Below are 13,775 nucleotides of genomic sequence, written 5' to 3'. Positions count from 1 at the left end.
AGTCCCCCCCCCCCCCCCCCCCCATCAGACAGAGCTTGTTGGGCAGTCGGACTAAACAAATATAAAAGAATAGAATAGGCCCACGCCAAGCCAACACACGTCTGTCACAGTCTGATAGTGTCATTTCTGAGCCATCCAGAGGTTCCTGTTCTTAAAATAATCTCATTTGGGAGGGGATTCTCCTCTTAAACCCTTCCCCCAGCTGATGCCTACGACCTCAAGTCCCCCTGTCGGACAGCTCAGCCCCCCGAGAGAATATATTCTAGAGCCGCCACTGCCTCAGTGATCAGGCCCACGTTAGTATCCTGAAAAAAAATGTGATGGTCAAAAAGCTAATCCCTAGTGCACACAGGAACTATGTACTGTAATTCATTTTTGAGACTTTTTGGAACGTGTTTTTGAATATGTCAAACTAAATAATAATAACACAGTGTTGTAACTTTGTCTTTGACATATGTTTTATCAGTTTGTATGCACTTTGATTTGCAAAGTATTAGAAGAGGCAGATCATTTCTGAGTTTGCAACAAGTGTATCCTGTTGCTTATAGGTTATATTAAAAATGAAAATAATGCATTGTTTTAACTTACTTTGGCCGATTTAGACATTATAGTAGATACCGGTGCACTTAGCAACTTACAGAAACATTTTGCCGTACAACAGCATTGGTTTTAGTTTAAAAAACCTATAAGTCGGTGTCCAGGTGTACTGCATCTGATATATGTATAGTAGAAAAAATAATAGTCTGAAAAAGGCATTGAATAATGAAAAGTAAAGTAAAGTGTATACGACCAAGAAGTGTATAATGATGACGACTTTGTGACAGGGAGTGACGCAAGTTGGCTACCAACTCGTTATATGTGAACGTTCTACCTTTTAAATGGAATACAATGCAGAATTTCATATAAGGAATAAATAATAGCCTTATCTTACTTGTTTTAAGCTATTCTTGCCTGAGTGTGTCAGCGTTGACGTTTCGTATTTCATATAATATTATATATTCCTAGGCATGCACATCTATATAATATGATATATAAGTGTTTATATTAAAAGATATAAAACAATTTCTAACTCACTTTAACAATTCAACTTCATCTGGTTTTCATAAAAATAGCACTGTAAGCAGATGCAACGGTTCACGTTTTATACTGTGATTTCCGATCTTCTATATCAATCGCTTCATTCTAGCATTAGACTACGTGGCATATAGTAATATATATTACTAATAGTTTATGCAACTAAACTTTCAACTTTTCTCTCAAAGTATCAATTACACATGCGCTAAAACGTCCCCAGGGCTTTCAAATTACCTGACCCCCACTCCACCCAACATCTGTCAAACGAGGAATCGATAGAAATTATTATCCTCCAAATGATCGAAACATTGCTTACAGCGATGGTAAATACATTTAGTAAATACTCTTTTGACTCAGCTGGGTTTGTTTTTAATTATTTATTTTATCTGCCGTTTCACTTTATGGTATCATTTTACTGATAGGGCCTATTAACTTTTCAATTCAATTCAATTTCTTCTTTGCTTTGTAAGTAATCGATTGCACTAATTATCAATTACATTTCATAACTCCTGTTATATAGGCCTAATTGGCCTTTTAACTCGTTTTTTTTAACTGATAGATCTATTATTGATAATTTAAAATCATCCACGCAAAAATAATATGTAAATTAATCATGCTAATTATAGGCCCTATAGGCGGCTTATGCAGGCCTACTTTAATCTTATTAATGCATGGTTTGCATTTATATTTTTATTTTATTTCTTTCAGCCAGTATTTCTTGAATATTTTATACGGTAAAAATTCGGGGTAAATTAGTAAACACAAACGCAAATTTTTGTAGGGTATAACAAACGCATCAGCGGCGGCCGGAGGTTACAGTGCATCGTCGCCGGGCCGGCTCCTAACTATGATTTATCATTTCTGATCTCAGTGCAATTCAGAAAAAAAAACATAATCATACACTTTTAAAATATTTGTGTGGGATTTTGTCTTTTTTTTTTTTTTTAAATTTCAGTTGCGCAGCCGGGTCCAAAAAAAAAAAAAAAAAAAAAAAACAAATCTACATGTCGGCCAGTGCCACAATGTGGCTACTAAATTAAATGGATAGGCCTACACGTAAGTATATGCCGTAATTAAACAATTCACAGATTGGTTGTTTTCTTTTGTTTTTGCTTTTGTTTTTGTTTTTGTTTTTTTGTTTTTTTTTATGTTTTATATTTAATTTACAGTGAGTTGCAATACATTTGCAATGTAGGCCTAATTTTCTTCAAATTTGTACTGAGCATTATATTCAGATCTTCCTCCTCAGAAATCTGAATCTAACTAAGCTACTAGAATGCATGAGCACTTTTTGGCAGAAAATATAGGCCTAATGTCTATGCATATTTTTGTACATTCCCATTCATCTTACTAGTGCACACCCCCACTTTGAAATACGTTCCGCCGGCCCTGTTCAAGTTAAATCCTCTTCCCTACCCCCTTCTTTTTTTGTAGGCCTATGTTATGTATTATTCATATTTTTTTATAATGAACATCAAAAAGTGAACTAGACTTGGAACGTATACCGTATGTAGCGCGGTCAATGTTTTAGGGTCTGGATTCAGAGCCTAAAATAGCAAAAATAATACAAGATGGCTGCGCCCGTGATTCGCAAGAGTGTTGACAAAGAAACTAAATATGACCGCCAGTTAAGGTATTTTTCTCATCCTAGGCCTAATGATAACATTGGTGCTAGGCTTAATGATAACCAGACAGCGACTTCATTCATCAAATACCTAAACTGACTATTAAATACAGAGAGGTTGCAGTACAGCCAAGACCCCGGGCCTGGCCCTGGATCATTGTAGGCCGCTCGCCTAGGCTCTAGCTAGCTACTAGGCCTAGCCTAGAGACTAGCATAAGAGCCCTAGGCCTAGGTCTGACAGGTCGACCAACTATACTAAGTTTAGGCGTAAGGCTTAGCCCTAGCTGTATAGAAGTAGAAGGTCTAAGCCCAGTTAAAAAATAAACTTACGGAAAAGAACATTTTGCAATTCACCCTAACCTAAAAAATTAACACTAACAACAGCCTCTAGCTAGCTAACTAGGGCCTAGGCTATGCCTATATCACCTAGTCTACTGTAGGCCTAGGCTACAGTAGGCTAGCCTACCTACTACTACTACTACTAGCAAGGGCGAGACTTTTTTTATTCCTTTGTTTTTGCATACTTGTTTTTTTTTTAAGATCGTCGGAGGGAGGGTGGAATAACAATAAAAATTAAATTGTTTCTTTAGCAAATAGTTTTGCCAAAAACATCCAGACGGACTAGGAGAAAATAAAACTAAAATTTTATTGGTGAATGTAAAATAGGATGGTTTTATGCAGCCCGCAAAAATGAATTAAAAAACCATATCTGTGTGGCCAGACACCGATCATCTCTAAAAAATTATATTGTATTAAAACTAAGAATAAGGTGGTATAAAATAAGCAGTGAGTGAAGGTTTTTGAAAGCACACTGGAAACATTAAAAGTTTGGGTGTGGCCCTAGTTGGTGTTAAATCAAAATTCACTTTTAAACAAATAATTTAATATTGATTGAACATTTCCTCATTTGATCTTGTCTTAAAAAAGAAACATGCAATAATTAAATTTATGTATAAAATTGAATTGTCTGTAGATTGTGGGGTGATCATGGTCAGTCAGCACTGGAGAATGCCAAGATCTGTTTGATCAATGCAACAGCCACTGGTACAGAGATTCTTAAGAATCTCATCTTACCAGGCATTGGCTCCTTCACTATTATAGATGCTAACAAAGTCAAAGGAGAAGATGTCGGCAACAAGTAGGTTCCACGTACAAAAAAAAACATACTGTATACTGTAAATCCTTGAAAATGCGCCACTCCCGAATAAGCACCACACTAAACATGATATTTTTCGTCAAGGCGCTTAATCAAGATTATTCTATTTTGAATACAATAAGCGCCCCATGGCGCTTAATCGAGTGTACAATCCTGTGTGTTTGAAACATTTTGAGAAACAGGGTTTAAGTACAATGTATACAGTGCTTAAATGAATAAATAACACAATGAAGACACAAGCATATCTTTATAAACGTTTATTTACGATAATGTAGGGCATATGATAAATAGACCTACCAAAATATGAGAATACGTGAGATATGTAACATGGGAATGGCATGGATAGCGCTACGCCAATATTTATTTAAGAAGTGCCACTCTCGATTGAGTACCGCACTGAAGCCTCCAAAAATTTCTGTGCCACTTACTCAAGGATTTACGGAACTGTAGTTCTTCTAGTTGGAAGCCCATCCACTTAAATGCAAAATTAGACCATATTTGAGGCATAGACTTACTATACACTTGAAAACCCTCTTCCTGCTCAAACAAAAAAAGGCAAGTTTTCAACTCTGCATTCCCAATTCAAGCCCAGCCATAAAAAAAAATCATACACTGGTATGATTCAAACACCTGGTACTTAAAATCAGATGTACTGTACAGTATAATAGGGAATGGGCTTTGTACCTGAGAAACTACTTCCATATTTAAAAACAAGTAATGTATCATTCCTCTCAGGCATGTAAGCCCTGTTCTGAATCAAATTTTCTTTGGTCTTTGATAAACATTGTGAATTTTTATAGAATGTTTGTTTATATGACTTCTTTTTGATTATGTCTTATTTTGGATCCAAACTTTTTACCTCTTACTTGCCTTGTTTATAACTTCTTTCTAACCCATAGACAGTATAGGAATAACCCTGTTCCCAGGTGAAATTATTTATGTTGTTTTTGAAACATTGTACATTTTTATAGAATTTTTGTTTACATATTTATGTTTAACCAATTGCCTTTTTTAAATGGCTTTAACTTGTTTTTTTGTGATGTCCTACTTTCGTTTAGCTCTTTCGTAACCCAGGACATAGATTATAGAAAAAACATGTACTCAGGTGAATTTTTTATGTTTTTTTGGTCTTTGATAAACAGTGTGCATTTTCATAGAATTTTTTTTTATTTTTCTGACCAATTGCCATTTTAAATGACTTTAACTTGTTTTTGGTGATGTCCTATTTTGTTTCTAAACTTCCTGCCTCTGACTTGCCTTGTTTAGCTTCTTCCTAACCCAGGACAGCATAGGAAAATCCCGTGCACATGTGGCTACAGAATTATTGCTGGAGCTAAACGCCGACGTGTCAGGTAATGCTGTTGAAGAGGTAGGCACATCACTTTCATTTTCAATATTTTTTTTTTTCTAAAAGCATTAGGTTTTATACATTATTATAATTCTTAAATACGTTTTAAGATTTTTTTTTTAATGGAATTGGTGGTTAGGCAAATGCAAAGACCAGATACTTTTTATAATAATATTTGAAGCTATTATTATTTATTGTTAGTATTATCAGGAAGCTTAGCCTATAATTTTGGTCCAGAATAAAAAACAGAGTGTCATCTAACATGGGATAGACAACCATAAATATATGTGAGGTCTCACCACGAAATGAGACGCATCGTTGGTGAAATCATATTGAGATATTCACCAAAATATGTCAAAGCAAGATTTTTACAAAATTTTGATTTTAATGTTTTCAAATTATTTAATACTTATATTTTATGATTGTGTACTTTTTAAGTGAATTTTCTTACTAAAACAGTGTTCTCTGTGCATATTCTGTAATTTTCTAGTCCTAATATTTGTACAGGTTAGTTTATCTTTGAGGCCGATTTTCTCAAAACCTGGTTCTCATACAGCTAAACTTTAAATGCTAACATCTCTGGATGTATTTATCCTAGGGAAGCCATTCAAAGATCAAATTAAAGCTATAATGTGATCTACCAAAATATAATATAAACTCATTTTTTGATTTTCTAACGATGAGACTCATTTTGTAGTGAGACCTCACATATATGGTTACACTCATTTATGTGTTCTTTGTCTCTTTTTTTCAGTCTCCTGAGCAAATTCTAGAGAACAATCCAGACTTTTTTAAAAGCTTCACGATTGTGGTTGTCACTGATCTTGTTGAAAGGTAAGAAAACAAAAATGTGTGTCTTGTACCAGTAAATTATGTGAGTTAAAATGTATAAAAACATTAAAAAAAATAAAATATATAAATTATTATTAAAACATGAAGTGATCATTTATACTTAAATATATACAAAAGCATTTTAGTATACGATTTAATTTTGTGTTTAATTGTTTATTAAATTTTTTTCTGCAATGTATTTTTGCACCTACTGTAATTTTCTTTTGGACAAAAATAAATAAATCTGAACCTGATATAAGGCCAAATAAAAAAAAAAATTACTCGTTTCTCATCCCCTTGCGCATCTATTTTCTCTGCCTCATTAATTTTTCTTTTTCCCCTTTTTTTTACAAAATGTACGAAAATCTTGCCAAGTCACATCAGTAAAATTTCTCTGTTCCATCGTTCGTGGTTGGGGATACATATGGTATGAATCATGTCTAGTGCTTCTTTTATTGGCTTTCAATGTGTCTGTTGGTAAAAGTGAAAAAGTAGTAACTGTTTCCCATTGACCATCTTTTTAAGCAATTGTTTTCACACATACTGATTATTCAGTACATTTCCATGTCAGGTAGGGCAAAATTAAACCTATACTCGATTCTCCTGATGCCAATCTAGTTATTGTCTACTCCATTATGACAATAACAATTACTATCATCTTGGATTTGCCATCTCGGACTAAAAAAAATAAAAATGCCCTCATTCTCATTTTTTTCAAAATATTAGGATGAGAAACTATGTTTTTTTAACTGGCCTAATATGAACAGGATTATTTATGCTATTCTGATTGGTGAGAATAATAAATTCTTGTTTTAATTTGCAATTGAATGGAACTGATATACAATAGAGTAAGCAAATTAAATATAGAATTTTATTGTTCAAACTTACCATATTTGTTGAAATACAGACAATATATATATCTAATCAGTTTGCTATCAAATTTAGTCATGCAAAAACATAAAATCAAATTCTGTTCTCTAATATAGAGCATTACCATAACACATACAAAAGAACTTGTTTATATTGGTTTAAATGGAGAAAACCTTGTTCACTGCCAGTGGCATAGCTAGGATTAATAGATGTGTATAAGAGACAGGTTGTACAACAACATGGCGTGGTTGTCATACCAAAAAAAATAATTTGCCTATCCAAATAACACTATTTTGATTGCGAATCCCTAATATTGTCTGAAACCACATTTAAGACCAAATTAACCCATGAACCCTAACAGTGATTTTTTATTCGATAGTGTCAAGGTGAAGTGGGGGGGGGGGGCCCAATGATTAGATGTTAGCTCACAAAATATGGTGACTTGAGGTGATTTTTAACTACTTGAGCATGATTTTTGGGGGTCGGGTGACTCTGGGTTTATTTATATTTTATTTTAATTAAACTTTATTTAATAAGGATAACCTGTACAGCTCACCATTAATAGATAGCTTATATTAAGGGGTCCTCAACAAACAAATATAAAATACACAGTAATAATCTGAGAAAGATAATGATATCATTACAATAGCAATCATTCATATTTTTTTTTAGTGGAGGGGGGAGGAATACGCCACTGTTCACTGCTATATTCTAACTTTTACTTGAAACATGTTTTTTAGGACGTTACTTGACCTGTCATCAATCTTGTACTCTGCTGATGTTCCATTGCTCGTGTGCAGAAGCTATGGTATGATCGGCTACATGAGACTAGCAGTGAAGGAGCATACGGGTGAGCTGAGATTCTGCTTGGAGAATTGAAAAATATCTGCCCACACTATCATCGTACCTGAGGATGTGTCTATATATGGGCATGATGATGTCATGTTACACCCATATATGGGGAAAATCACAAGAATCACATCCAAATTTATAGTGTGAAGAGAGCTTTATGTGTCTTATACTGATAGATTATTTAATATTAAATTGTGGAAATATGTGGTAAGGCAGATGTTTTGTTTTTTTGGTGAGGAGTATTAAAGGTCTGTCCACATTACCAAGTACTACAGTATGTGAGAAATACATTTGCCTTGTCTGTATATGGCCGTGATGATGTTATATTTCTTGCATAAAATGTATAGTGTGAACAGACCTTAATAGGCCTAATACTTTCTGACAGATAAATTCTTGAAATTTGTGGTAGAGCAGACAACATTTTAGGCAGTGGTGGCACCAGGATTTGCCCAACGGAGGAAGGGGGGGCAATGTCCCAGACGAAAAAAGTGGGTGTGTCGGTTGTCGCTCAAAATCTCTCGAAAGTGTCCAAAAAATATTACAATTTAGGGGCCACACCAATATTTTTTAATAACCGCCGCTCTGGAATAAGCACCGCACTCGAATAGTTGCCACACTGAAACCTCCGAATATTTTATAAGTGCCACAGTTCTTATTTAAAAATTGACGGTAGTAATTTAATCTGGGTCAGATGTCAATCTCATTTACATATTTTTTCATAAACAATGTCACTTTGCGATACCAATTTATAAAATGTTTTTTGCGTAGTTATTGAATCTCACCCTGATAATGCCCATGAAGACCTCCGATTGGATCGACCATTTCCCAAGCTCATTGAATATGCAAATTCATTGGACTTAGAAGCAATGACTAAACAGGTAAATCAATATTTACATTCTTTTTTGTGAAAATATTAAATGGCATCAGTTGAGCAATTCTGGATTTGTCAAATGTTGTAATTTTACATTTTCATATCTAAATGAAATTTGTAAAAAGCATTATATATATAAATAAATTGTATAACATTTCCCTTATTTGTATTTTTTGTATATAGGAACATATGCACACTCCATACCTGATACTACTATATAAATTCCTGGAGAAGTGGAAAGAAACGGTGAGATTTATATAATGATTTAATTTAAACAAATATTTTCAACATTGTATTAGTTTTTGTGGGATTTTTTTTTCATTTTTCTTTTATGTTATAATAAAGGACTGTGCTTTTGAATTATAATGAAATTTTATTTTTGTCCAATTAGCCCAACGAGCACCACAAATAAATGGAAATTTTCTGGAAAAACAAGCTTTTCTTTATTGTTCTTATGCCTGCCTCTGCAGTGAAATCCCAAAAAATTAGATATTTTCTTCTTAATTATATAAATTTAAAGCATTTAACCATCCAGTTACTACACTGTTTACATTTTCCACTCAAATTTTATTTTTAATTTTCTCCTCCGTCTGGATGTTTTTGGCAAAATTAATTTGCTAATTAAAGAAGACAATTTCTGTTTTCCCACCCTCCTCTGACGATCTTTAAAAAAATACATTCGCAAAACCAGGTATAAAAAAGGTCTTGAATAATGGAGAGAGGTTGCATAAATGAGTACCTGCAAGATGTTCTAGTCCATGTTCAGATGAACATGTTAGAAAGTACTAGCCTCTCTTTTATTTTTTATTTTTGTGGTGGGTGGGGGAAAATTTAATGATAGTTGACTCATTAAACATATATAAAACATCAAAGTTTTATTCAATAACACTGTACATCATACAGTAAATTCTCACTGGAACTCTCTTATGCGTGTGCTGCGTTATGGCAAGTTATGATCAAATTGAAGGCAGCATAATGTTGTTTACTATATCACTACAGAGGATAAGAATCAGATTGTGTGCAAGTGACTGTAAATCCAGTATTCAAGGAAGGGAACTGAATCACTTTTGCGGTGCTATTTAAAAATCAAGTAGTGATACACAAATAACATTACAATTTTTTTGTTCACTCTTGTATGAGGGGAATTGAATTATAATATTTCTTTATTAGCATGATGGGCAGATTCCAAAAAATTACAAAGAAAAGAAGAGTTTCAAAGAACTACTACGAAGTAGCATTCGAATAAATGAGCATGGAGCTCCGGAAGACGAGGAAAATTTTGATGAGGCAATAAGCGCCGTAAACACCGCCCTCATCCCAACAAAAATTCCCTCGGACGTCCAGAAAATACTAGATGACCAAGCATGTACAAATTTATCTTCTGAGGTATTGTACTATTTAAAAGTATATTTTAGTCCAATACGGCTGTGTCCAGAATATCATATTTTCTTTGACAAAAAATTGTTGTATGACCATATATAGTCATGATGTGCCTATATATGGTCATGATGTGATGTCATCATGACCATATTTAGGCATGTCACATGTTTTGTCAAATAAAAACTTGGTAGACTGGGATAAGGCTTTAGACTTGTAGGGTACACTCTTGTTTTTATCTTTTGTTTGTTCTTCATATAAACATTCAAGTTTTAACCAATAGCATCATTGTTCATTTCTGCAGAACATGAATATTTATATGTGAATTATGTTTTAACCAATCGTATTTGTTCTTATTTCTTAATAAGAGTTCACCATTCTGGATCATGGCACAAGCTTTAAAACAATTTGTTGAAAATGAAGGCAATGCGATGTTGCCACTGCGAGGGTCAATACCAGATATGACAGCAGATTCAAAGCGATATATTCAACTTCAAAATATGTAAGTTCTTCGATAGTTAATATAATATATCCATATGTTTACCTCCCAATCGTATAAAAGAAATAATTCACTAATTAAATTTTAAGGAATGTTTCATTTCAAATCAAATTTTGATATATTAACATTCGTTTTTTTATTGAAGATAATCAAAATAGCAAATCATGGCGTTTTTTTTATTTGTTTATTGTATGTCATACTGCTAAAATCCATGTTTTCCATTTTGAAATTATTCACGTGGTTATTGAGTATGAAGGCAGTTTGGCGTAGTGGGAATGCTTTGGTTTTCCAACCTCGGAGTCGGGCTTTCATTCCTTCTCTGTGCATATCGCTTGTGTCCTTGAGCAAGGCACTTTATCGACATTGCTTCTGTCTACCCAGCTGTATCAATGGGTACCAGCAAACTGCTGGGAGTAACCTGCGTGGACCAGCATCCCACCCAGGGGGAGTATTACGCTCTCGTCTGCTTCCCGCTACAGAGACTGGGGTAAGCTCCAGCCCTATGAGCCTTAGTGGTTTAGCAAGGATTTACTATTTTGTGTGAAGGTAACCAAATCAAGTCAAATTGAACGACCAACTTCAAACTTAATATTGTGTTTTTTATTATATTTTTTTCAAATCACTACTAATAAATTAATGTATTATTGTTCTTGTAATTATTATTATTCATTTAATGTTAATATTACTATTATTTATCATTAGGCGAGACTTTCTGTACCTTGTATATTTCTTCCTAATTATATTTAAAGCATTTAACCATCCCATTACTACACTGCTTACATTTACCAATACAATTTTATTTTTATTTTCTCCTCTGTCTGGGTGTTTTTGGCAAAACTTATTGGCTAAATAAGAAAACAAAACTTTCTTTTTATCTTATTTTTTTTTCCGCCCTCCCCTGATGTCTTTAAAAAAATAAGTTTGTGAAACAAAGAATAAAAAAATTCTTGCCATATTATTATTGTTATTATAATGCTTTTCTGAATTTGACAGCATTAACAGTTATATATTGCATATACAACAAAGCACCACAATAATATATATGGATTTCTTGTTTCTAGATACAAAGAGCAATCAAGAAAAGATTGCATTGCAGTGACCTCAAGAGTTCAACAAATATTAGTTTCCCTAGGAAAGGTAAAAATAATTTTAAGACGATGTTCTTTCATGTAACAATATGTGACTTCATTGATTGATTGATTAAACGTTTTATTATCCTATCCAAAATACCCCAAAAATAATAAAAATTGTTAGTAAAATTAATTTCATTGTGAAGTAAAATAAAAATTATCAAATTTAACATAGAAATTATTGTATTTAGAAGATGTTTACAGTTACAAATGATAGAAACACTATTATTATTATCCATTATAAAAATCAGGGTACACATTTTTTAAATACAATAATTGCTTTGGTAAAGTTAATAATTTTTATGTTACTGCAAAAAGTCAATTTCAAAATTATTTTTAAAAATTTTTTGTCATTTTCATGGGACAATACATTTTTAAAGGAATGTTCAATTGTTTAATCAAGTAATTCAAATTTTTCAATTCAATTTTTTTTTTTTTTTTTTCCAAGTCAAAAAAGTAATAGGAAATTGATTGAATCTTTGATCGATAGATTAATTGGTTGGTTGATTGATAAGTTCACAGATATTCAGTCATTTCCATTCACAGGTATCTGACAGCATACAAGATAAAGAAATCAAGCTTTTCTGCAAGAACTCTGCCTTCTTACGTGTCATCCGATGTCGGTCGCTGGCCGAGGAGCATTCAGCGGACACAGCAGCTGTACAGGAAATATGTAAGTACCACAAAACAAACGGAAATATAATATGAGGTTTGTCACTACATTGTGTATTTTGCATTATTGCTCCAATATCAGCTGTCTCTATTTGCCGGAGGAAGCATAGATACTTCTGTTTGTTTACTTCCTTATGGCAGCTGGCTATCATCTTCCGATATAGAAAGTACATTACACCAGATTGCATATGTAAGCTGAATGGATAATGTTGACCTGTTGAATACTATGGTTAATGCTTTAATGATTTTTTGGGGTATAATACGTTAATGAGATAAAGACTATGACTGTGTTTCCGCAGCACTTATTGTCCCATAAATTATCGAAAAGCAGCCATTTTTTTATTTTTCGCTGCAGAAACGTGGCCCAAAGTTTCCAATAAATTTTCACATGAGAATCAGATAATTTATTGGAAAAAGATTTTAATGCAAAAATAAATAACCTTTGACCGATGTCAAATACACTAGTAGTTAGAAGCATATAGTCCTAGTATCAAACACTTCATAATAAAATTTGAGTAATTTTTTTTTTTGTGCTTATTAAATATTTTTTTTAAAAGCCTAAAACGGCTGCACTCTCAATGTCAACGGTGCCTGGCTGAGTCTAGGTCTGTCCCTACCTATCATTTATTGTTGTGAAGCACACCAAACAAAGCTGTCATTTTTTTTCATCTTCTTCCCAATCCCTAGAAGTACTGTACAATGAAACATCATTGTGACATTACATTTCCCAGAGTGAAATAGTACCGAAAGGATTTTGTTCTTGGCCTAGGCCTGTCCATTTCGCGCAAAAAAAGGGCCACTTGCTGGTCAACAAAACGGATGTTTTGATTTTGAAGACATTGCATTGTTTCCATATTGTTGCATGATAGGATAAAATATTTGGAGGGAATTTTAAGTATCGGAGAAATTATAAGTGCTGTGGAAACACGGCCTTAATTGCACTAATAATAGTAATGACACAGTTATTGGCACGCTTATCTCGTGAGATGATTGCATAAAATTCATCCTGAAGGTATTCATTGCTGATTTGGTTGGGAGGACATTTTCTAAGAAGACTAAGATGTCCAATTCTAGAGTAGCAGTCTTTGTTGGAGTGTATCTCCTGGTATTTTCCAAGTTACCATCAGGGGTGGCACCTACTGAGGCTTTTGCGCGTCCCCTGTGGGAGGGGGATACATGTATATAGTAGTTACTACCCATATAACTAAAGTACTACCAGTTAACTTATGTTACTTTCTAACGTTACATTGACAGCAATGAATCTGGAAAACCCAGACAGTGAAATTGCCTGGTACATAATGTTGAGGGCGGCAGACAGATTCTACAGTCAATACAGCTATTTTCCTGGCAGCTATGATGATCAGGTTGACAGTGATGCAGTTAAGTTAAAGGTGAGGCCATGTAGCATTTAAGGATCATAATTGGAATTATTTCATTCCTTCTAAATATAATGTCATAGAAACAACAGTAC

At 33.5% G+C, this 13,775-nt stretch overlaps 2 protein-coding genes across 4 annotated transcripts in view; one reads left to right on the top strand and one right to left on the bottom strand.

Annotated features, from left to right (window-relative positions):
- The window catches only part of LOC117107089 (galactose-3-O-sulfotransferase 2-like), a 5,720-nt gene extending 4,438 nt beyond the window's left edge, over positions 1-1,282 (bottom strand). For 2 of the 3 annotated variants that reach the window (XM_033248625.1, XM_033248646.1), the window contains exons 1-2: positions 1,075-1,282; positions 589-712 (exon numbers count right to left, since the gene is read on the bottom strand). In XM_033248625.1, the coding sequence (XP_033104516.1) occupies positions 589-606 (18 nt within the window). In that variant the 5' untranslated portion in view covers positions 607-712; positions 1,075-1,282. Of the gene's footprint in view, positions 1-588; positions 838-1,074 lie in introns of those variants that run through there. The other variant, XM_033248636.1, reaches the window with a different exon arrangement.
- A 1,304-nt stretch (positions 1,283-2,586) lies between these two features.
- LOC117107019 (NEDD8-activating enzyme E1 regulatory subunit-like) lies at positions 2,587-13,716 on the top strand. The gene is made up of 12 exons (XM_033248536.1): positions 2,587-2,707; positions 3,672-3,836; positions 5,121-5,223; positions 5,957-6,036; positions 7,644-7,753; positions 8,524-8,633; positions 8,810-8,872; positions 9,797-10,012; positions 10,372-10,505; positions 11,564-11,639; positions 12,179-12,305; positions 13,559-13,716. Exons 1-12 carry the CDS (start codon positions 2,646-2,648, stop codon positions 13,714-13,716), a joined length of 1,404 nt encoding a protein of 467 aa, XP_033104427.1. The 5' UTR covers positions 2,587-2,645.
- The last annotated feature ends 59 nt before the right edge of the window (positions 13,717-13,775 follow it).

This window comes from Anneissia japonica, unplaced genomic scaffold (assembly GCF_011630105.1).
Source record: "Anneissia japonica isolate Jap-2015-1 unplaced genomic scaffold, ASM1163010v1 scaffold3945_len365852_cov175, whole genome shotgun sequence".
NCBI lineage: Eukaryota > Metazoa > Echinodermata > Crinoidea > Comatulida > Comatulidae > Anneissia > Anneissia japonica.
This window is presented reverse-complemented; position numbering and strand designations above follow the sequence as displayed.